Genomic DNA, 25,815 nt, shown 5'->3' with positions numbered 1-25,815 from the left:
GGCTTGATATAGCCAGTTCTTTTTCCAGGATCCTAAAGTCAACCTAGTAAAACTATGTTTCTTAGAATTTGGACAATAAATGAAGCATGCCATCAAATTCAAGGCCCCACTGCCATGTGTTACATTGAAAATAACAACAAGGAGAGGGACGATCTTGTGCGTGGGTTACTACCACAGCTCCTGATGAATGACAGAGCCAAGCAGCCTCATGGGACATTGGCCTCCTTTGAACTGCTCAACCTCGGTGAGAGCCCAGAGCTGTCTATCTATCTGCCCAGCCCAGATTTCAGTCACTCCGTGCGCACGAAGCTGGGCTGCGTGAGCACAGTCAGTACATTTTGGTCAGTGACTGAATTTATGAAGACAGTCTCCTCCTCTAAGATCATTTTACCCAGGGATTCTGCACCCATCAATGTTCATATAAACATATTCGAAGATGTTTACACAGCAGTGACATCAGCTAATGAAGCATGTTTTCAGAATATATCCCTGCCATTAAGTCACACGTGTCAAAGAGCTTGGATTTCCTGTGTTTTCTGAAGTTTGGGGCTCTATTACAGGGTGTACTTTTCATGACCATAAGCACAGAGAAATGACTTTTGGGGACCATTCAGGAAATGAGACTTTTCATAAGTTCCTTAATCATGAGGATTATATAGGCGAGGGGAAGTAATTCTGTATCCGAATCATGCCACACGTCTAGACGGGTTAGTTCTTCAGCATCTCAAACACCTGTACTATTTGAAGACGCCTCACAAAAGCTGTTACCAGCTCCTTTGAGCAGCCTGGAATACACACCAGGGCTATCTTGGCATCACTCGGAAGCTAGGCCTCAGGAAAAATCCCAACTTGCAAAACAAGGAGAGATTGACAGGTGTTGGCTGCAGATCCTCCACTTAGGAAGCCTATCCCTTCCTAGTCCCTAGCATCACTTCAAATAGTTAGTTTTGAACAAACTTGATATTTTACAAACTGTAAGGGGGTACAGCTTCAGGTTAAATGATGGCCTACCCTCACTGCACACACCCACTAATTCACTACAAACAGAGGCTTTGGGCACCTGAGCCACTGCGCCTGTGCAATGAATTTTTTCCCTGGGGAAGGTCACATACAGAAAGAAGCCTTTCTCTTCTACCTGGATTGGACTCAGTCGTAACTCTATCAGTTATACGGCCACATTGTCACTCAGATACCAGCAATGAAGGCTGGTTAGGCGGTAGATGACTTTAGACTTTAGAAACACTTGGTATATTAATATTTCATAGTCCAAGCCCCTGGAGCATGCTCAGATGAGGAGTTCTAGGAAGTCCTTGGCTACTCTTACACCAGTCACCTGACCTGAAGTCAGGACTACTTCCGATCCACTGCCACCATGGGTGTGGGAAAGGGTTAGGACACAGTAGACAATGATACTCTTTCCTATAAAATTTTATTTATTACATAAAAAATTCTATACATTTGTTAGACTAAAATACAGTTTTCATTATAATTCTGGCAACTGAGTCCATACAGAGAAAATGGCACTAGACCAGCATTTTTTTTCTTCATTCATATTTCTGCACAAGTAAAACATTTCAAAGCTCTGTTTCATGTAAGCTCATTGAACTCTGAAGCCAGATGGAATGTTATCCAGCTCAGAGCTCCAGGCGGTTCATCTGCCTGCAAGAGCTGATTGCTCCAGAAAGTGAATTGCTTAATATACATAGTTCTTAAGTCCCGTGAGAGTATAACGCTCCGTGTGCAAAGTCTGCACTGTGTTAGTCATGATAGCCAAAGACACGAGGGCTACAAGTGCATCTGGGGGGCATGTTCAAGCACCTACATGTTTGTTTCCTCCCATGCATAGTGTGGTGACGCCATAATAAGAACAAACCCAAAATAACATGAAGGGAAATGACCACAAACTGTAGAATCCATGGAAGGTTCAACTGTGTCCTTCTATTTCTAGAGGAAAGGGACAAGACGTGACACAGAAGCTCATTTCAACACTCTGAAAATAGATACAAATGACAAATGACAAAAATGGAACGGAAATGCATTAAAATGTTCTGTTTATGGTCTCATCACCCAGGACAATAGCTAGGCTTGACATGGGCCGGAAGACAGCCTGATAGAACAATACCAGGTCCCTGTTGTATTGACAGGTCTTCAAAGCTTGGTTGTCTCTAGTCTACAAGTTCTAGCCTAAACTCAAGTTCAGGAAGGCTGGCCCAGACAGGACAGACAGTTCGGCTGTTTGCTAGGCGAAAGACAGGCTTTGTCTTTGGTTGTTTTTTGCAGTGCCTCTGTCATTTGTTAGATGACTTCATGCTCTTCCCTGCCTGCCAGTTGCAGAGTTCTCCCCCTTGTCTCGTATCCTAACCAGGTAACAATCCACTTGAACTGACTACAAGATCTAGTAGAAGTGCATTTAGTGCTCCTAAATATTCTGAGACTGACACCTTGAAACTTCTTCTCAAATACTTCAGAGCTCGGAAAGAGGATGGAAGACATCAGAAAGCGTCAATCAAGACAACAGCAGAGCAACACACACTGAGCTGATTATGTCCTTAGGATCATCTTGGAAGTTAAAACTCAAGAAGTGCTGAGCAGAGTACTCGAACCCAGAAGCCAGGGAGAGTGTTAGTTTATAGTGCCTGGTCAAAACCTCCAGCCTCCATATTTTTACGTAATATATTTCCAATACAATGTACAGGGCCCTGTCCTGACAACCACATGGTTAAACAAAGAGGGTCTCCACAGCTTTTAGAGGCTGATAAGAGTAGTCCACCGGACCCCTTCTCTCTACACGTATTTTCTAAATCTTTCCACGGTTTACTTTCTTATACGTTTAATATCCATTTCTCCAGCAACAACTAGCACAAATGACATTCCTAACCAGCAGGATCTGTAGGTAAAGTCAAAGACAAAAGCCAGGAAGTTCCCTTTAAGTCACGTATTTCTTTTCCATGGCAATCAATCAAGTTACTCAATTTTTCCCACCTATTCTACCCATTTACAGCAGTGGGCTCTCCATTTACAGGTGTGGAAGGTTCATGCCAGCCTTAAGGGTTCAAGGTAGAGTTGACTTCTGGTATTTCTTCACTGGCCTGCCAGCTAGATTGCTACTGCTTTGTTGAGCCAGACAATAGAGATAGTGGTTTAACATCTGACACTATGAACTGGGACGCACAGGGGTTGAACCCTTAATAAACTTCTACCCGCCTTTTCAAGGGCCTAGAGAGTCTTCCTGGAGAGCTGCTACATACCTAAGGGTGAGCTTTGGCAGCAATGGACTCTTCAGGCCTCCTCAAGCAGGAAGGAAGGAGTGGACACAGAAAATGGAGGCAGGACCCACCATCAGAGTGGTCTAACCCTGCTCTCTACTGCACGGGAAACCTAAAGACAGCCAACATCTGGTGCGTGTGTGCATGCGTGCGTGTATCTGCGCATGCGTGTGCTGGGTGGAGGGGTTGGTGTTGAACTTTGAACTTCTACTCCCAGCACCAGCAACTTCAACTAGTCACTCAACTTTCTTCTTCTTCTTTTTTTTTTTTTTTTTTTTACATCAAGTACCCGCTCTCCTTCAGTTAACTCATTATCATCGTCTTCATCTGTTTTCATGTGTTGACAGATGTATTTTAAAGACGGGTCTCTACTGGCCACAGTACGCCACAAAATGCCGTATCTGAGTACATGGAAACAGCTGTGCTATGTGTCGATGTGTGTGGATGTCTAAGGACAAGGATTCTCTTTTCATCTGTTTTAGGGTGCACCCGACTCCACTTGAAATAGTTCCCCCAGGACACATTCCACCTCACACTTCCAAGGTAGAGCGAGATCGTGGTGGTGTAATGACCCAGCGTCACCCATTCAGACCAGTGTGGTTTCTATGTGCAACCTGGGAGTGGTCAGAGATAATTAGCATCATCCCCGTGGGCAGGTAGTAGGCGGTCTAAGCACGTGGAGGAGGAATGTTGGGGAAATGCAGAGAGGTACATTTGGGAGGCAGTTCACAGCTTCCAAGAGTGCAAAGGGACCATATGGTCATTCAAACCGGATTCAGAACTTCAAATACTAAATTTGGATACCAGCAAATGAAGAGAAAAACATCTGGAACATGGATAAATGAATCAATGTTTTCTTAATCAACTGGATCTTGATTAAATTATGAATAAATGCCTGATTTTTTTTTCTGAGCTTTCTGGTCTAGAAAAGAAATCACTTAGGGTGTACACTGAGTATAAAAATTGAAGATCTGTGTAATATTTGGGTCCCTAACAATTTCTTATCTTTTGAATAAATTCACGTCCCCCTAAAAAAATATCCAAACTTAAATCCGGTATTTTGTAATTGACAAAGGAAGCAATTGTTCATGCAAGAAAAAAAAATCAATCGTTGGTCTATTGTTAAGCATACAAAGAAATCAAAATGGGGAGGAAGAAAGAATAGTTCTACAGAAAAGGTTTTCCACAGAGAGACACAAGTTAAAAAGTTCTGCATTGAGGCTTTATAGAAAGATATTTTCAAAGTTTTAAATTTCGAATTGAAATTATCTTCTTAAAATATGGAATAAAGATTTGGCTGAAATTTATAAAATTCCAATGGGAAAAGCGTGTTTTCTCAAACTTTTCACTACAGATAATATATTGAATTTTCATATTGTTCTCAAGCTTGTTAACTTTAGACTTTTTTTCTTGACATACTCCAAGATCCTGCTTTTTCAGAAAGTAGGCCATATGCCACTAAATGAAGACAAGCTAATTCTGCAAGCAGCCACTGTATATGAACAATGCCTACTTTCCAAAAGGGCTAACACGAACTCCGTAATATACACAGCTCCATGAATATGCATCGAAAGCAAAAGGCATTCTGCGCTATGAATATAGAACACAAATCTCTGCTTCATGCATTTACTTCGGATCCCATAATTCTCTAATATATATTCACAGACCACATCTTAACTGTAGCAAGCCCTTCTATCTGTCTCACAGAATGCATGAAAGGAATACTGAGATTAACGGCATCAGGGGCATTGATAAACCTCCAGATTTCTGGCTGTGTGTTTGTCTTCCAAGTGACCATCAGAAAGCAATATTGAGCTGACACTGATATTTTAGGGGAGAGGGTGGTACTGGGCCTTGTGACAACTGCTCTTGTCACTGAACTATACCCCCAGCACAGAACTTACTTATTAAAAGATGAAAGCTCATAGAACCTTTTGAAGGAAACTTCTTGGAAATTGCAAGTAGAGCTATTGGAGACCCCAAGTCAAACGAGAAGCCAAAAATAAAATAAAATGTTCACATCACCCTAACTTATGGCTCTGACTTTGGAGCTGACTTCCCAATGCTGCTCTGATAGTACAGGGACCTCCTGAAGGAGCACTCAGGACAAATGGCTGCGCACGGTATATCCAAGGCCCAGAGGTGGAGTGGGGTGGTGTCACCGTGTGGCTTGCAGATACCTGGAGCATGAATCTCCTGCACTATTCGGAGGAGGGAGAGGTATTTATGAGTCACACTTAAAGCAGCCCAGGACCAGGATAAAGTAGTCTATGCCTGACCAGGGTGGAATCTTCAGAAGGTGGCAGAAGGCAGACATGGTCCAAGGTATTGGGCAGAGGTTATATAATTAGAAACTTAATGCCTTTCATTGAAAGAAGAAGAAAGAAAAGAAGGAAGGAAAAACCAAGAGTAAAAGGACAGCTCTATCAAAGAAAACATACTTCAAGCATAATTTTTAAAGACGCTCAGTAAGTACCTCCACTAGGGAAGACTGAGAACCAAGCCAGCTAAGCTACTTAAATGGCATGGAGTTAGAACATTAACCATTGCATTAAATGGTTTCAAGGAACAACCCGTGTTGAGGTCTGCTCATCCATGCAGGGATTATACAATCTCAGTGCCCTGGCTAAGTGTTCATGGTTTATTATTATTGCACTAGTAAGCGTCTTGCTGAAGATGGGGCTCATGGGTTCACATGGAAATATAATGAATCCTTTTCCTCCCACATTACAGTAATAGGACAACTTATTCTGCAGGCAGGAGTCCAGCAGGTCTAAATCACGCACCAGGCTCTTAAACATCTGGCGGCAGAGATCATGTGGCACCGAGGACACCACTACCATTTTTAAAAGGAGACCCCTAGTCTAATTCCAGAGACAGGACTCCAAAGTGTGGTGCTGAGAAACCATCCCAGAAACAGGAGGAAGTCACACTACAGAACAAAGTGGTTTATAAAGTTAGTCAGGTGTCCAGATTTCACAGATCATTTTTGCTCTTGGTCTGTTCTTCTCACTTGGGCGGAAGATGGAAGCGGTGAGCACACGGCAGTAAGGCAGCCCATAGCTAGGAGAATGGCTTGCAGATGAATGGAGGAAGAGGCAGCAGGGATACCCAAGCGGAACACTTAAGTATTACTAAAAAGCCTCTGCCAGGCTTTCTAAAATCAGTCAGAGAATGGAGCTCAGGGCAGAGTGATATTCCATACATCAAATATCTCTCTGTGTGCATCCGCGTAATAGATATGCATATTTGCATATAACTATATGGCACACAAAATGTACTCAGGGAAAACAGCCTGGAAATTAATTGAACTCAAATGACATGGTTACACATAGATCATAGTTTCTAAACACAATGTTAGTAAAACAAAATTTATTTGTAAAACAGGACCTGTTATATAAAATGGCACACAATCAAGTTATACAAAAATACAAATTTTCTTTCTGATTACAGTTCTAGTTGCAAATGATAATTAGAAAGCATTCCTGGTGGTTTCCAGTAGCTGGAATTGCGAGCACATGGAACAGGGGCAGCAAGAGTCCATGATGCAGGGACGTCCAAGTGAGCAGAACCTGATTCCCAAGTTCAAGTCCGTCATCACGTCACTTTGGAGGGACACCTCCTAAAATGGCTAGCTCCTGGAATGTCTTCTGCTGGGAGACCCATCTTCCAGGCTTCTGCCCATTCTAACTTTAGTTCTCAATGTGTCTGAATGTCCGAAATCTGGGTGGCTATGAGCCACACGGTACTCTGATTTTTCCCCCCCTCTCACCTACTAGGACAGTTGTTAGGTTACATAATTAAATTCCATTTCAAATGATATAAAAGACAGCGACACTATTTGGCAACACTAGATGTTAGATGTTAATTTCTGGCAAATTGTTATTTCACAAGCGCTATGCTCTCAACACTGGTTTCCCGGATCCTGCTTAGAAATGAACTCTTAACTGTGTATGTGTGTGTGGTTTGTTGTCATTTTAATCCAGACTCTTATTGCAAATACTCTGAAGGTTCAGAAATATTCATGAGCTTTGAAAAGAAACCAAGGCATTTAGCAGAATTTAGCCTAGCTAGATTAAAGAACACCAGTACTTAAAAAAGAAAATACAATTTACCTTTTGCAGCAATTTAAAGGTCCAACCCTTTGAAAGGAAGCACATTAGCAAACAGCTGCTTAGTGAGCCCTCGGGACGTTGTGTGCAATTCCATAACACCGGTCTAATTCACTGTCTAGGTCTGATAGGCAATGCTTTCTTTCAAAAGATTCTCCTTCCATGGAATAATAAATGCTGAGGCTTTTTTTTTTTACAGAGCCTGTATTTAGTGCAATAAGTTTAAAAAATTTGCTCTGAAATATTTACTTTACATTAACAAAAATAGCTTTTTTTAAAAAAATTGTAACAAAAAGGAGTTATCGCATAAACAGATCATGAATTATTCTTAGCAAATTACACTTTTTTTTTTCTTAAAGCATTCACCATTACAATAAGCAGAACAATGGAATATTAGCCATTCATATCTGGTAAGCTTTAGGAATGGAAAAAAAAACCCAGCAAAACATAATACCCCAGATGTACCCCCAAACATAAAGAACATTCACACTTGAGGATTAACACTAACCAGTTCTTCGGTTACACGTTGTAGAACTCTGGATACTCAACGGATGACCAAGGAGTGGAGCACCTGCCAGTGTGTTCAGATTTTATAGCGAGCATTTGAACAGATGGCCGTTTAACCCTAAGCTCCTGACCTGCCCCTGAAACAAAAGCAAAGCACTGGGATTCCCAATGCTTCCTGCTCCGTGTTTCTCTCTCTTTCATGCCTTCTAGAACTACCTAAGCTGAAAATCAATACACAGAAACGTAAAGGCTAAACTTGCTGGGTGCCCCAGCTTCCCTTAAAATCAGGCCCACAGATGTGTGGTGGATGCTACTAAAATGTCAGAAAGGAAAAAGACGAAATACAAGAAAAAAGTTTGCATAATAAAGATTATCTACCCCTTTCTTTCTCTGTTTTCCTACTTTCTTCTATAGAAGCGTTAGGGTAAACTACAAATACCTGAGGAGTTGGTTACTTTTGAATGTTGGCTGACAAAATGCATGAGCTATTATGAAATTTCCCAAAACGGGCCCACTCGGATGCTTCTGAAAGTAAAATGACATGGCTTGTTGGATTGGGGGACACAGACTGAGCGCACACGCCTAGCCTGACACGCTAGGACTTATGCATCAGTGAAATAAGATTCTGATTTTAACGTACACCAGGGCAATCACCCCTGCAAGAACTTACACAAGAATTTGGTACAATAATTTTTACCTAGGTCAAGTAACTAAAGTTAAAATTTCCTCTAGTTATTAAAAATGTTAATCAGATATGAATCTAACATTTCCATTAAGACAATTACAATCGAAAACATTAAACGACGGAAGTTGCCTTGTAAAAGCCACCCGTATGAAAGGAGTACATGTTTGACAAAAATAAGCATAAAAAAGGTATTAAATCCCTGTTCCTTTTCTCTGATTTTGGCTGATTATGTGTGTGTGTGTATATACATATACATATATATACACACATACATATACATATATACACACACCCACACACACAAATACATAGTTATGTGTATATATTGTTTTGGAATGTCAATGGGGTCCATAACCGCCGGCTATGTTCAAGCAGAACTTGCTCCCGAAGCCTAGAAGACAAAGTCATACAGAGTATAATCTTAGAAAATTATACCATTGAAAGGAGATATGAATGATGCTATTAGCATACACACATGGTCACAAAAACAAGAAGGCAAAATAAGTTGAGATTCCTCTCTTGAATCTAGGATGCTGGGATACTGCAGGCCATACTTCCTTCAGGGTCACCAGAGAGACACGCATAGCCTACTCCCCCACTACTGCCGCCCACACCCCCAGAGAGCTTGGGTTTCCCCTCTGAAACCTTATCCTTGAATGGCAGCAGACAGCCAGATCTCCAAAGCATTACATTCAGCAAACTCTTCTAAGAATTGGAGAGAGACCTCAAGAATCTTAAAACGTTTTTTAAACTAGTGGGGCTCTCTTTAACAGTTCAAAAAGAAAAGTGGCAGTTTCTTATTTAGTGAACACAATCCCCTATTAAGTGGACAATCTGACAACCTCATTTTAAAAAATATTTGTACAGGATAAAAAAAATCTAAATGAAAACAGCTCATATGGAGGGAGACAGGCAGCAGTGGATGTTGCTATTCATATTACATTACAAAACAGACATGACGCTCTCTCATGGAGAGCTTTCGCCTGAAGAGGACCATAGCACATGAGAACACGCAGTTCACTTTCAGTGGTGAAGGTCTCAGGTGATTGATTCCTTATGACACGAGGGCTGGGGGACAGCAGTTGTCAACTCTGGTCATGTTTACTGGGCATGAGAAGAAATGTTTAATGTCACGCTTAAGAAGGGCAGCTGGCCTCTTACATTCCCCACTGCTCTGGGGGCGGGGGGGGTCTTCTTTACTTACAGTGAGAGACATTCTCGGAGGTCAAAGGCTGTAGTGCCCAACACACCAGAAGGACAATGCACAGAAAAGATGTGTTTGGGGGCTGAGCTTGTACAAAAAGCTATGAACTGATGAACAACATAAAGTGAAGGCAAAACCCAAATGAAGATCTTAACACATTTCTTGGGGAGCCGTTCACAGCCAAAAACTGGAAATACTCCCGAGAGAAGGCTGTGGGTTCTAACGGAATGCTAAGAAACTCGGGCAATTCTCTTAGGATTAGTGTCTATAAATTAGGGTTTCTGGTAGGGAAGGGATACTTGTATTCTGGTCTACCACAGTTTGCCTTCTACTTACTAAGAGTCATGTTGGAAATACATTCCAAGATTGGCTGGTCTTCAACTTCAAATATTCCTACCTTTCTTAAAATGTTTATTAATGAATATTGATTTAATGGAGGCTTCAACTTCCACAAAGGAGGGAGAGGCAAGCTAGGATCTTTACAGGGTTTTTTTTATGTACATATGTATGTATATGTATATACACACACACATACACACACGCCCCTTTAAAGTTTTAGGCTTAGATTCTTTATTTCCTAAAGAATGAGGACATCCAGGCAGTAGAAGTGACATTCTTCATGTCACTGCCGAGTTGGCAGCATGGTTCTAGTTAGACCAGTATAGATTTGAGACATGTGCTATTACACTCCAGGAGAATATCTACAAGAGAAACAACTCGGGGGTAATAAGCTGATCGTCACTCTGCTCTACCTAAGTATTAGGCATCTCTCTGTCTAAATCTATTATCATCTGTGACTGAAGGGAGAAACGGATTACTTTTACAGCTAAGGTGTGAGAAGAGCAGGCTGTCTTACCAAGATGGAATGTGGCTATCGATGGAAATCTCCTTGTTTGCAGGCGAAAGGAACTCAAAACCAAACCAAATAAACAAACAGACAGAAGTAACAACAGCAAAGAAAGCACATTCTGAGCAACAGAAGAAAAAGTCCGCAAAGAGGCAAAGACGGCAATGTAAACAGAACATATCGTTTTTTAAAAAGGAGGAACATGAACTTTAGCGAGCTGAAAGGAACTTCTGGGGTCACCTTCTACAATGATGAAAACGAACTGCTGCTCGAAGCATGCCCCTCAATGCCCAGTGGGAAGACAACTATACGCTGACAGCCAGAAAACAAAGGACCAGTTCTGATTGGAGCAAGCCATCACCCCTGGCCCTGAGCCTGGCAGGGGCGCTGTTCCTTTCAGCTCACTTTGACAGATGGTAGTCTCAGCTGGGACACGAGTTCTGCCATCCACGTGATGGGTAAGCAGACAAACAGAAAGAGCAGCATGTCCTGCGTGATACAGATGACAAACGCCTCTCCAGAGGACGTGCAGTCAGTGAGGACAGAGAGAGACAAGTAGTGAAAGTAGAACTCGTGGAGGGCGGCCACCTCCTCAGCGCCACCTACCATGGGCTTTAGCTCTCTGGCATCCGCGACGCCTCCCTTACCAGCTTCTTTCATTGCCTTCCTACTGTTTTCCACAAATTCCTGCAAGACATGGACCACATGGCATTACTGGGGGATCTTTTCAGATTTCAGTCAGCAGGTGAATTTTAATGATGCAACCTTATGTGGTAAACAATACTTGAGTGAACAGGTAAATTACTGAATTTGTCAGGATGGATTGCAATTCACAGATGTAAAATCTCTGTATTCCCAGCCTGACATTCTCACTATGGCTCCAAGAGATAATGTTGGTTCTAACCAACAGTTTTAGGAGTGTGCTTTTCCCCACACTGAGAATATCTCTTTTGTCTAGTTTTGTTTTCCATATGAAGATAAAATGAACCAAAAATAGTTTGCTTCAAAAGCTTCTGGTTTGTAACTATATATATGACAGGGTTTCACTATGCAGCCCTGACAGCCTACCACTCACTCTATGGCCCAGGCTGGCTTTAAACTCACAGCAATTCTCCTGCACTGCCTAGGATTATAGATGTGCACCACAACATCCCACTCATCAGCCTCTGCTTATAACAAAGACCTAGAACGTAGTTCTAGTAACGAAATACCTTTAAAAAACAGCACCCCTACATCCTGGAAACCAAAACCAAACCACAGGTCAGCTACTTTCAAAGTCTCTCTCTAGCCTTAGCATTCCGTCCTTATCACCCGTATCCTGCTATTGCCAGCTCTAGCTAGTGCTCCGTGAAGCAGAGCCATGGAAGCATCAAGCATAAAGTGTGGTCCAAAGAGGTTAGAGTTGGCGCCTCCCCAGGGGCTGTGCTGCCCTATCAAAGCCTGTAGAGTACTCTTCCCCAGTACCCTCAGCATCCCTACAGAAGAAAACCAAGGGGGAAAACTGTTTTTGTCAGAGCATGGTGGTTCCCGCCTCCAAGTCCAACACCAGGGAGACGGAGGCAGGGAAAGCACATGTTCAAGGTGAGCATGGCCTATATAGAGTTTATCTAAAAATAAAATTGATTAACAGCAATGTCCCTTGAACTGCTCTATCACAGAAGACCGAAATGCAGGTGCAACTCAACAGAAAACAACCAGACAGAATTCACTGAGGACTTAGGAAAGCATCCAACGTTTAGTTCACGATGCTCTCAGTCAGGGACTATCAGTATCAAACAGCTCAGTTCAATTACAATCAATTTTTCACTACTGAACTAAAAAAAAAAAAGTTATTCACACATTTATTTCAGATTCAACTGGATACCCCACACTGTGAAAAAAATGGCTCATTGTTTCAATGCACCGTATTCAGTCTTAAGTATCTTTAGTTTGATGCCATTTAGCAACAATAAAACTGAATTTACAGCGATTTTAAAATATTTTAATTTTTTAAAAACATTTTATGCACATGTACATATGTGCACCATGTGTGTGCAGGGCCCAAGGAAGCCAGAAGAGGGTGTGGGACCCCCTGGAGCTGAAGCAACAGAAAGTTCTGCAGGAGCCATGGGGGTGCTGGGAGCTGTCAGCTGGTTCTCTGCCTGAGGGGGCGCATGCTCATAACCACTCTCCAGGACCTCGGAGCCTTTTAACATGGCTTTCAGATTGTTTCCAAATTCAACTGACTTTCTAATACAGACAAACTTCAGGGGCTGGATAGATAAATCTGGATACAGTATGCTTATGAAGAGTCAGTACAAAAAACTTTTGACATTGTATTCCCTGTATTCATTAGGAATGCCTTTAACCTGGCCTGTGGGTTTAACCAGGCTAGATGGTAATAGCCTTGGGTAAGTGGTTGCTAGAGAAAGGCAATCAGGATAGGAAAAGGGCTTTGTCTTTAAGAACTACTCAGGAAGGACACTGGGATCAGTGGCTAGAAGACATGTTTTAAAAGTCCAATTAAATCTGTGTAGTGCAGAGAGGGCAGACAGGATGGAAGAGTTTTTAGAACTATTGAGACTATTCTTCAGTAGGTAGATCTGAAATGGTCTCTTCCGTACCGAGAAGACCTACCTCCATTTTTCCAAGACAAGCTTGACTTGTGATTAAGTCCTACAGTGTTAGTACCGGATTGTCTGTGGGAATTAACCACACTGTGTTTTGAAAACACTGTTCCCACGTTTACCCCTCAAGTCGTGGAGAACGTTTCAAGCGCTTACCATCAGCACTTTATCCATATAGAATTCCCGGCCAGGGCTCCCGTCATTATATTTTGTATCAATGGCAAAACACAAGAACAATACATCCACTACCATTTCGTAAATGGACAGGAAGCAATGGGCGACTAGGAAAGCAAAGAGGCAGACGATGATCAGAGGCAGCACCCATACTGTGTAGTCTTGCTGGTAGTTGAGCAGCATAATGCCAGCCAAGCCCGTGCTGCAGACTATCAGCACCTGGATCAGAGAGAGCAGAGACCACACTTAATACCCCACGGCCGCCAGTCGGGCGTCTTCATCGCTGCAGACTTAGAAAGAACTCTTCGCCAGTGACGGGTGCACACGGCTGTCCCACCTCAAATTAAAATGCACACGCTACCTATAACTACACAGAAAGTCACTCACAGGCCTCACATAAATTTAAGAACACACAGTAGATGATTTATGCTTACATTAAAGGTAACTCAGTTTTCCAAATGTCGTATGGTTCATGAAAAACCTCACCCACTCAGAATCTAGTAATAAATTTTAAGATAAATGCGTGAATATTTTTAAAAAGTTGGGTTACGTGTATAAAATTGTTGATGCTGGAATTGATATATATATATTTTTTTAAAAAGTATCCCTACATATATAAATCGTATTATATACAAAAATAATAAAAAAAAAACCTTTTCATTGCAACAATCAACTCTATTCTTCAAAGTTGTCCTCTGTTTCGTATTTTATTTCATGTGGAATACATGGTAAGTATAATGTAATTTTCCATGAAGCCTAGGTTTGGACTACGTGTGAAGCAAAAATTGCCCGGTGTTTCCACATCCATGCTAAAACCGAAAGAAAAATCAGCTTGGTCATTGTGAAGAACCATCGAAAGCTTCCTTGTCACATGTATTTCAGAGTTCTTTTTAAGGCATTTTATTTCAGCTTACCAATAATGTTACAAATACTTAATGCTAAACATTATCAACCCCATTTCTCAGACTGGGGGACACGGTCGGAAGTATCAGCCAACCTATCCAAGGCCACAGAGTAAGGAAAAAGCTTATTTTACTGTTTTAAAAGTAACTTTCAATGTTATAATGTTATTATTAAAGATTTTATTTTTTATTTTATGGGTATGCATGTTTGTAAACATGTATTTATGTGCACCACATATGTGCCTGTGCCCCTGTGCCCACAGAGACCAGAAGAGAGTCTCCCTGGAACTGGAGTTAATAGATGTTTGTGAAACACTGGTGGATTCTGGGAACTGGACCAGCGCCTTGTGCAAGAGCAGTAAATGCTCTTAACCCCAAAGCTATCTCCAGCCTACACTTATTTTACTATTAAAATTTTAATTTAGTAAATCACATTAAGAACTCCAATCAATTCCACTTCTGGGTGTCTAGGACTGAATTAAGGCACCAATAATTAACATGGGAGAATTTACACAAGAAATTTCATTGTACTTAACTAGTTTAACTGTTTTGTTTTGTTTTTTTTTTTTTAAAAAAAAAGGCTCACCAGAGAAATGGTCAAGTAATGACACAAATGTATAACCACATTTAGAAAATTTCTACTCAACTTGAAATGCTTATAGTCTCTAGTGGAAAGAAGGAGAGCGATTTCTCCTTTCCCCACCACCCAGGCTGGTTAGCACACAGACAGCGCCCAGGATTCGAGCACATCACAGGCAAACAGTCTGCATCTGTGGAGCGAATAAACGATATAAAGGAAACCTTTCAGGAGGATTACTAGCATGTTAGAAGCAGAACTCACAAAGCCAATTAAAAACCACTGCATTTCGCTGTCTGCAAATTCTTCCTTATAGAAGAAATGCACACTGAATGGACAGAGAATTGTCTTTAGGGAAACTAACAGGGAGGAGTGTGGGGTATCCAGCGTAAATGTTCTGAGACCAGCCTTAGTTCTTCTAATGGACATTTTAGTTGACTTATTGGTTTTTTGTTCAGGAGTGCTGGAGATCATGCCTAGAGCCTTGTGCATGCTCAGTACACGCTTGCCACCAAGCTTCAGCTCTCATCCGTGACACACGCTTTTTAAACACTATTGTGACAACCCACTAGGTTTGCTCAACCTTTCCACTGATTGCATTATATACATTTCTTCATCATATTTGAAACTCACAAAAAGATAATGGTTTATTAGGCTGGATCTTAAATTTAGTCATTTCGCTAGTACTTGGCATTACACTATTTACAAAGGGTTCCTATTATAAATAAAGATACATTTATTTTGTATTTATAACTGTTTTCAGGGGTCTTTGTAATAATGATTGTTCCTGGTCAGATCAGACAAGTCAGAATATCAACTTCAGTCTTGCCAAATTCAAGTGCTCAAAATGTGGCCAGCTAACGACCTCTCCATACTTTGGTTCCCACCTGCTACAAAATATAAAGATAGCAGTAACAGGTCACCTTCCATGGGATGGTCAGGAAGCTCCAGGTAGTATAAGTCCTCCTCATTCATCCGCCATTCCCCTGTGCTCCTCCCCCACCCTCCCGTGTGTTCATTCTACTTCAACTATAGGGATAAGTTATAAATTTGTTAAATAAAATAATACAAATAAAACAAAGAATCTAAGCCCTTGCTGAATCACCAGGTGTCGCGTTCAGTTCACGCTGTAAAGCCCTGTTCTTGGCCCTTAGGGACCACTGACTGATACATTTCACCTTTACTGTAAAAAACGCCCTCTCCTATAAAAACATGCCACAAGCAAATCTGTGACAATGTAAACTTTAATTACAGATATTCAAAGTAATTATCCTTAACTGTTTTCGGATGACAGCTCCCCATGAAGCTGCGCACTTCGAGCTGCATAAAGCTGTGCTTCCACCACACCTCTGTTTTTCCTTTTCAAAACCCAGTGTTTAAGAATGGTGCTTAATGGGACAGTGACCCAGGAGTAGATGGAGATCATCAAGGCAAGATAGGGAAGGTGTAGGAGACTATGAGCAGAAAGAACGGAAACAACAGGTCATAGGCCTTGACGGCCCCACCGCAGAGACACAAAGTTGTGACTTCACTGATGGGTCAAAGGCACCATGAGGAACATTCTAGTGATGCTGCATCTCTATAATCCTTTCCTTCTTTTCCAGTTTCCTAAGTAGCTTCTGGTGCAGTGAAATCTAAGTACAATGCTATTTATGATTTAGTAGATTTTGGTGGCACAGAATAAACTCTTTTCTCGGCTCTAAAGAAAGTAGGTCTTGTTCCCTAACAGCTCTATTTTAAAAGGATTTTTATATAATAACATCTAACATTAAACCCAAAACTGCTAACATTCACCAAAAACTAACAATGTGTCAAGCACTGTCCTAGATACCCTGCATGTATTAACCAGTTTAAGCCTCACCATCCTATAAATATGTCCCTATTCTTATCCCAACTGTACCAATAGTCACACAACCAGTAGCAGGCAGCAGCACGATTGAAATCCAGGAAGCTAGACTCCAGACTCCAAGTGCAATCTTGCCCCTGCCTTAGCTACTTTTCTGTTGCTATGACCAAGAGCAACATGGGAAGGAAAGCATTCGTTTCATCTTGTACTTTCAGGCGACGGGCCACCACTGAAGGCAGGCAGAGCAGGAACTCAAGCCAGGAACCTGGAAGCAGGGACTAAAATCATCGAGGGTGATGCTTACTGGCTTGCCTCTCGTGATTTGCTCAGCCTACTTTCTTATACAACACAGGATCACCTACCCAGGGACCGTGCCTTCCCTTTCAATCACTAATGAAGAAAATGCTTCCAAAGACTTACCTATAGATCAATCGTATGTAGGCATTTTCTCGGTTAAGATTCCCGCTTCACAGATAGGTCTATGTTTGTGATAAGTTGACAAGAAGCAGTCAAGACAAGCCTCATCACTACAAAGACTGTTTCCTAATTGTTTTTGTATGTGTGCTTTTGGGGATTGAGGCTGTAGCTCTGCATAGGCTGGCAAGTATTTAACCAGCTATATCCCTCCCAATTCCTTCTTATAAACAAAAACAAATATCACACATCTTTAATCGCAGCAAACACATGTGGGTGGGTCTCTGGGAGATCAAAGTCAGTCTGACCTACAAAGTGAGTTTCTGACAGCCAAGACTATACAACAGAGAGAACACCCGTCTCTCAAGCTATCTAGCTATCTGTATGTATATAGATATGTGTATATAGATCTATATATATATGTATCTATGGCTATAGACAGACATGGTTTCTATAGATATATACATATCTCTACATATGTATCTATGGATGTGGATAGAGACAGTGAAAATTGTGCACATGCATCATCACGGGGAGGGAATGCCCATGCCACGACATACCCATGGAGGTTAGAAGACAAGCATGTGGAACCTTTACATTGCTGCTGGCTCTAGGGACTGAATTCAGGTTGCTAGACTTGTGCAGCAGGTGCCTTTACCCACTGAGCTTCCTCATCATCTCTCCTAATTTGTTATAGTTTACAATATATACAGAGAAATAGGCTGATAATTCAGCCTTGCTATACCAGTGCTCCTGTTGACTAAGAAGAACAGCTTAACTCATAAATTTATTATGAAGATTAAATGAACATAATACATATGAAGTAAATTGAGAAGTATCTAATGCATATTTAAGGTGTTATAAATGCTTGCCACATAGCAAATGACTTCCAGTTTTGTGCTAGGCTAGGTAGTTTTTTAATTAAAGAACAAAACTTCATACGTTTACTCAGACATCCCGCTTGTCTCAGACAATGCAGCTGGTCTTACCTTGCCCAGGAATAACATGAAGTCCCCCACTGTGTTGATGGCAGCCACTCGCAAAGCATTCTCCACCAAAATGACAAAGGCATCCTTTGCTGAGGTGCAGAAGTTGGTACTATTGATAGCCGTGGCTGTGTATGCATTCTAGACAAAAGGGAAAGACTTTTATCGTCACCAGAAACGCACTTTGGAGAGACACAAACCATGCACATTGTTTGCAATGCACCTTGTGAAGAGACTTCAGTCAAGCACACAGCTTTCATGAGACGTAAAGAGTGGGCACAGAACATGAGGTACAGATGGACAGATGGACGGATGGGTGGGTGGATGGAAACTGCTACAGTCAAAGGAGCCCCTTTCCAGTCCTCTTAGTTTGGCCATGTGAAAACACTTAATAACACACACACACACACACACACACACACACACACACACACACACACACAGTCTGACATCCGTGAACTTTCTGTCTTTTGGAAACTCCACATAATTTAAACTTTCCTGGATGTCTCAAATTGTGACTGGAAGGATCAGGGGTGCACTGCTAACCATTTCTTTGTTGGCTGAAAAATGCAGAGCATTCCAGAGCTGAGGAAGAAGAAGTGTAACTGAATAGGTCACTGCCTGTGGTGTCAGTGGGGAGTCACAGCACTATGAGCAACTCAGCATGACTGTGAGAGAAAGACTGTCATCGTAAAAACTGGGATAATTTACTACCTGAATGTTTATTTCAAAAGCTAAAAGATGCAGCATATCTTTAAGTCACAATATTATTTTTCTGATAGCATTCATTCATTCATTCATTCATTCACATTGTTTCCTTACACTGCCATCTGCCCACATGTCTTATCGGTTAGAAGAGGGCAGGGTACAAAGAATCAATCACCTAACTGCAGTGCTCCACATGGTTTTTTTTTTTCTCTATATTCTATGAAAACTCCTTTTGAAACATTCTGCAAAATGCCTGAGTGAAGTAAAAATAAACCATCCTTTGAACTTGTGTTACAGTCATAGTTGGAAAAAACTATGGGAAGCAACTGTTCCAGCAAGACTTGCTCTCAAAGAACACAGAACGGTTCCCAGTGCTCACTGGCTCCCTAAACACTCAGAAGAATACCCATATAGCCATGATTCCAGAGCAGAGATGGTCAGACCACCACCTAACGGCTCTGGCTGTGCCTGGCCTGTTGGCAGCATTTAAAAATAAGGTTTTATAAGACAATGTACTGATAAAATTTGGCAGCAATGAGCACTTATGACTAAGACCACATGGCCCTTATGACCCAGATATTTTCTGGTTCTTTCCAGAAAAAGAAACTGGTCAGTCTCTGTGCTGCAGTACTGCCAAGGATCCACATTAAGCTAGGTACAGGTTACAGGACCTCCTCCTCACCGTTTTAAGCCTAAAATGCTCACTTCAAGTTTTTACAGCTTATGATGTTTTAGCATAATATTTTATTATAATTCTTTTTTTTTTTTTACTTCCCATGTAGGTGCTGTGAACCAAACCTAGAGCACAAATGCTCCAAGCAGTGATCTAATAAGCTATGGCCCCAGACCTTCACAAATCTCTTATTGATCTATTTACTTCATTGTTGAGATAAAAGTTCTTGTTGTGTCGACTGATCTCAAACTTGCTATATGTCCAAGAATGGCCTTGAACTCCTGATCCTCCTGCCACTACCTCCATAGTGCTTGGATTATAGGCATGCAATACCATGCCTGGCTAATTCTTCAATGCACTAATTTACAGGAAAATGTCTTCAGTAATCTGGGATGTAACTCCCTTGAAGAGAAAAGTCTTACTTCCTTATCTGTTTATTTTTCCAGTGCTTGTACTTGTTAGGTGAATGCTTTACCAGTGAGCCATATCCTCAGCCCTAATCTCCTTTACTGTAAGACAAGATAAAGAGACTATGAACCAGTTATTAACAATGTGTTTCCAGGAGAAAACACCCTCCCACACGGAGGACTCAGGTCCGGTTGCCAGCACCCAGCACCCTGTGGTGAGTCACAACCTCACAACTGTCTATTAAAAGCCAGCTGCAGAGGATCTGGTGCCCTCTTCTGGCCTCTGCAGGCACTAGGCATACATATATGCATGCAAAGATTCATACACATCAAAGTAAATAAAAATCTAATAAAAATGCATCCTGGTTTAAAAATCATTATAATGTCCTAAATTAAGAAAAGTAGGCAACTCATTAACTAATTAATCTTTTTTTAAAATTTTTTAAAAAACAGTTTTACTGTATATCTCAAGTTGGCCTATAACTCACTCAGTATCTATAACTTTTGATCATCCTGCCTCAGCCTCTTAAGTGCTAGGATTACAGGTGGAGCCTCGGTGCCTGGATAGGAAATCGTATTTAAACCAATGAGGTTCATAGGAACAAATCAGGTTTAACTGTGATGTACCCATGTCCCAGTTCCACCAGGAGTCCCCTCGAGTCAAAAAACTTCATGTACCGGTCCCCATCTCCTCTGTTACCATTGTTATCGCTGCCTCCAGCAAGGATCCAAGCCTTGCTAACTAAACCAAAAATGCTTCTGAGTTCATCGAGAATCCATTATTTGCTGTAGTCTATAGCTTGAAACAAGGAAATGTGAGCTGTTTGAATATTTTCTATAAAAATGTACTTTGTGTTCTTTTTTTTTTTTTTTTTTTTTGGGTTTTCAAGACAGGGTTTCTCTGTGGCTTTGGAGCCTGTCCTGGAACTAGCTCTGTAGACCAGGCTGGTCTCGAACTCACAGAGATCCGCCTGCCTCTGCCTCCTGAGTGCTGGGATTAAAGGCGTGCGCCACCATCGCCCGGCTACTTTGTGTTCTTTAAGTACACACACACACACACACACAATACATGTACTATTAGCGGTAGTAGGAGATATGAAAAGGACCAGGCGAAGTAAGGCTCCTTCCACCTCGAGAACAAGCAATGCACTACAATGCTCCAGGCTGCAACGCTCCTCTACAGCCCAGGAAATACTGCCTATTTAGAGCTGTACTGGGGAACTGCTAATGTAAAAGAATACCAAGTATGCTGGGCACATGTGTGTTGTGGTACACAAAAAATGTCTTGCGATGACTCCTGCTCCCAGAAAACAAGCTGTATGGTTCTAAGCGCTCACCAGCTGGCACACAGTGTTAAACGGTTAGTCCCACACGCTGCCGGAGGAGAGTGAGACCAGCATGGTCCCAAGCCCAAAGGTAAACATGTTCTGCTGGGAGCAAGCCCTGCACGGATGTGAGTTCAGACAGACTGGATGTGCCGTCACCTTCATGTCACAGCCAGCACTGGAGAACAAGAAGCAGTTCATAGGTGGCTGTTTGTACAATTCCACTCTATCAATAATAAATGGCGTCTCAATGCTGCTCTGTAGACTCTCCAGAGCAGCAGCAAACCATGGCCCGGGGATAACAGACACCACGGCCCTAAGAACGCTTTGCTGGCCTCTGAGAAGACAGCAAGGTCTGTGCCTCAAGCAGCTGTCAGTCTGCAGGTTAAGATGAAGAAGGGCAGAGTCACTTCCTTGGAGTTCTCACAGAGGTGTGGCTCGCTGCTACAGAAGCTCAGCAGAGGACCAGGCGATGAGAAGAAGCTTACCAATGACATACAGGCAGAACCATCGAGGCTCAGTGGGGGCCAGCTGAGTGCTAGAAGGGAGCCATTCCAGGAGCAACCCAGAAACTGAATATTCAAAGGGTTCTGGGGTAGGGGCTGGGAACCGAGACCAGAGAGACAGTCCCAGCACATCTCCCTGAGGAAAAGCTACTTTTGTTAAGAATAAAAGTCAAGGACAATGACTTTCAGTATGTCTATCAATTGGTCTCAGGCCAAATTGTAAAGATCTTTATTCAGGTTGTTCTGGGTGTTACTATTTTTAAATGAGTTTCTAAACACTTATACGTCCATGGATAATAATATGATCTGTAAAAATGTCTTGAATATACTCTTAGTGAATATAATGAAGCATTATGTCTACTTTCTCCTGTTAGCTATAGAGCTCAATAAAGCAAAGCCCGGGTATGCTCGCTGCCATTGCCGCGGATCTACCATCTTCCGGCTAACAGGCAATGTTACAGGCAAACGAAGGGAAAGTCAATCACTTAGAGGGGAATAGTAAGAAAGTCAATTTCGCGCTGACCTGTTGGATGAGGGCATCGATACATTACGATTGATTTTCAGGGAATGGAAAAGTGGAGAGGAAAAAAAAAAAGATGGGAGGAGCTGGCAAGATGGTTTAGAGGCCAAATGTGCTTGCGTAGCAGGCCTGACAACCTGAGTCTGATCCTTAGAAGCCAGCTAAAGGTGGAAGGAGAGAATTGAGTCTATAAAATTGTCCTCCGACCTCCACATGTGCGTGCTGATGCCGTGGGCACAGACACACTCATACTAATAAACAACAACAACAACAATTAAATGGTAAGAGACCTCTATAGCAAGTCCTACTTGTTTAGATGTAGAAAGGCAGAGGAGTCCTAACCTGCTTCCCTAACTGCTAACTTCTTCAGTCAACCTTAGAAGTTATACCTCCCGGGGTTTGGGTGATGACTCCGTCGGCAAAGTGCTTGCTATGCATGAGGACTTGAGTTTGATCCTTAGAATCATGTAAAAATTTGGGCACAGTGGCATGTACCTTCCCAGAACTGGGGAGACAGGAGACCCCCTGAGGCTTGCTGGCCAGCCAGGTTAACTGAATCAGCAAGCTGCAGGTTCAGTGAGAGACGCTGTCTCAAAACACAGGTAGCCTGTGATGGAGGAGGACACCAGACACCGATCTCAGGGCTCCACACATGTGGATGCACAGAGAAACACTGACACATGCACACACACACACACAGACAGAAAAGAGGAAGACACCAGACACCGACCTCAGGGCTCCACACATGTGAACGCACAAAGAAACACCAACACATGCACACACACAGACAGAAAAGAGGAAGACACCAGACACCGACCTCAGGGCTCCACACATGTGAACGCATATGGACACATGCACACACACAGAGAGAAAAGAATAGCACTTCCTCTGATAATGTTCCTCAGGCCCATATTGTAGTGCTCTGTTTGACCAACACAAAAGAACAAAACAAACTATCTCTATCAAGAGAAGTGGTTTCAAAGAATCAGAGTCTAAAAAGGATAAGAACCCATAACAGAGTTCCTCTAAAGGAAAGCTTTCAAGCAGTATTTAATATATTGCAAAGACAAAAATTTAAAAAAATAAGCATGAGAATTAAGAGATTATCTTTGCAAAAAGATGAATCCAATGACATGTTTACCCATGTATTGAAACTAAGATTAATATAATAATGATGTCAGTGAGCACATACATTAGTTTAAAAACAGGAATAGGACTGGAGCATACTCAGTCAAAAAACAACATGTAATACCAGAAGAAAACCACAGTTTCTTTCAATTAAGCTCAACGATCTTATCTTGGAAGAAGAAATAACTCTCATTTGAAAATGAGAGTCAGGTGAGTATATTTTACCTGGTTTAAGTAATTTAGGCACTTTTCAAGACACCAAAGGCAACAAATGCAAGACTTCAGCATACATCGTGCACAAGCATTTTCCTGGACAGAGGAAGAAAGTAAAATAGTTAACAAACACACAAGCAAAAATCTAATCATCATGCATGCAACTTTTCTAGAAAAACAAAAGTTTAAGAACCACAATCTAAGCTTCAAAGCCCCCATGCCCATTTCTTTCCTCTTTCAATACAATGGCTGAATCATCTTAAAAACAATTCGAATCAGTATTTATTTATTTACTAATGAGTGCATATATGGAAAAGTAAAGACATATAGGCCAGCAAGGAATTTAAAACCTAATAAGACAAAATCAATGCTAAACACCAAAAGGTGAGAGTCAGAGTATGGCTGACAATGTGCTGCATGAGAAAGGGACCCAGAACTGGTTTCTAGGTAGAGGAAGATTTTGAGTTAAACTACATTGAAATCCATGCTATTCCCAAAGCCAGGTAGGGAACTCCTATCTTCTGGATAGCAACCCTTTGTGAGCTGTAAGGATTATGAGACTCTCTTGCCTCTTTGGTCTTTTAAATGCTTCCTCTTGCCACAGAGAAACCTTTTGGCTTGGGATCATTTTATTTATCATCTTTTACTTCTGTTGCCTATGCTTTTCTGTTTTAAAAAGAAACTTTTCCTAGATCAGTGTCAAGGACCACTGTTCCCGTTCCTTTCTATCAGTAATGAGAGACTTATTGTCACACTAACTGACTTCCACTGCACTGTGTAGGGACACTTGGCTAATGGTACTGTCTTAGACACGAGGGTTTGAATGCTCTTACCACAGAGCTATGAGCAATGATATGATGCTGTAAGGTTTGGATGTGCTAAAGAGTTTGACTTGATTATTCGACAGTTAACACATGATGTATCAGAACATGCTGCGTTCCGTATGCATGCACAGTTATCATGGGTTTGTTAAAAAACACACTTAGAAAAGACACAGGGTAGAAACGAGTTTCTAACTCAATACCCCCAGTAACCAGCGACTAGACAGACACTCCAGGGCATGTGCAATGCAGAGGTGCGGGACCAGGAGAAAGAGCTGGATCCCACTTCGTTTAGACTCCGAGGAAGACATTCAGAAGTTGATATCCTACTATATGCAGAAACGAGGTCTGTCGTACACTCCCAGGGAAGCCTGGCTAACCCCTAAACTGCCCTCCAAGAACGTACACTCCCAAGAAAGCCTAAGCTATCGCCTACACCACCCACCCCCACGCACATACACTCCCAGGAAAGCCTGGCCACCCCCCCCTCCCACCTGTACCCCTACCTTTCCTTTGAGCTGGCTGTGTATGTACATGAGGATCATCCTCGGGATTTTGACCAGGGTGATGATGAAGGATCCTTTTGCCACAGTACCAAGGTGGTAGCGAATAAGGCGGTTCACTGATGCCAGAATAGGTGTGAATGGCAAATTCCTTTTATCCCTGTTTTAAAAATGATCAGAAAGATAATTAAAACATAAGCCTAGAACACGGAGAAAACACAAATATAAATGGTCTGGAATCTGAAGGAGTGCGAATACTATACAGTCATTTTGAAGGTGCCACAAACTCAGTTTCTCTATGGTAGTACCATGCGGTTCTGTAACTTTAGATAAGACTCTCCTAGACATGAGGATTTGAATGCTCTTTAAAAGTTCTTATTAATGAATATTTGAGGAATAAGTTGTATCATCAGAAAACAGAAATTAAAAAAACAATCTACTGCTGGCTGGGTGTGGTGGTAGCACTCAGGAGACAGAGACAGGCAGATCTCTGAGTTTGAGGCCAACCCGGTGTACAGAGTGAGTTCCAGGACAGCCAGGGCTACACAGTGAACCCTGCCTCACAAACAAAACAAACAAAAAGTCTACACTGGTAGCCCATTGCAGGAGACCGCTGTGTGGCTTATCCCTTTAGGTCTCAGCCCTGAAGTGAGCAAGGCGGTTGGTTACACAACAGTTCCTCTGAGAGAAGCAAACGAGGCCTCCAATAGCCTTTTGCATCTGACACTCAACAAGGTTTTCTCTCTTACAGAAGGCGGTTTAGGTTACACCATAGTCTGCTGCCCCAAACAGGCTGTTAGGCAATCCCAGGAAAGCGTGAGGAACTGGAATACCCAACCCCAGAGTCAGCAACTGTACCATCGTGTCATGACACCGCCCCCCCCC

The 25,815-nt window shown here is 42.0% G+C and overlaps 1 protein-coding gene across 3 annotated transcripts in view; it reads right to left on the bottom strand.

Annotated features, from left to right (window-relative positions):
* The window catches only part of Slc44a1 (solute carrier family 44 member 1), a 158,026-nt gene that overhangs the window by 28,804 nt on the left and 103,407 nt on the right, over window positions 1–25,815 (bottom strand). The window contains exons 11-16 of one of the 3 annotated variants that reach the window (XM_013351888.2): window positions 24,934–25,090; window positions 23,619–23,702; window positions 18,130–18,267; window positions 13,384–13,620; window positions 11,228–11,308; window positions 6,628–8,961 (exon numbers count right to left, since the gene is read on the bottom strand). In XM_013351888.2, coding sequence (XP_013207342.2) covers window positions 8,938–8,961; window positions 11,228–11,308; window positions 13,384–13,620; window positions 18,130–18,267; window positions 23,619–23,702; window positions 24,934–25,090 — 721 coding nt within the window. In that variant the 3' untranslated portion in view covers window positions 6,628–8,937. Of the gene's footprint in view, window positions 1–6,627; window positions 8,962–9,023; window positions 11,309–13,383; window positions 13,621–18,129; window positions 18,268–23,618; window positions 23,703–24,933; window positions 25,091–25,815 lie in introns of those variants that run through there. The other 2 variants (XM_005362191.3, XM_026786600.1) reach the window with 2 other exon arrangements.

The sequence above is a fragment of the Microtus ochrogaster genome, linkage group LG5 (assembly GCF_000317375.1).
Source record: "Microtus ochrogaster isolate Prairie Vole_2 linkage group LG5, MicOch1.0, whole genome shotgun sequence".
In the NCBI taxonomy this organism is placed as follows: Eukaryota; Metazoa; Chordata; class Mammalia; order Rodentia; family Cricetidae; genus Microtus; species Microtus ochrogaster.
The sequence above is the reverse complement of the archived record's forward strand: the minus strand, read 5'-3'. Positions and strand labels throughout refer to the sequence as shown.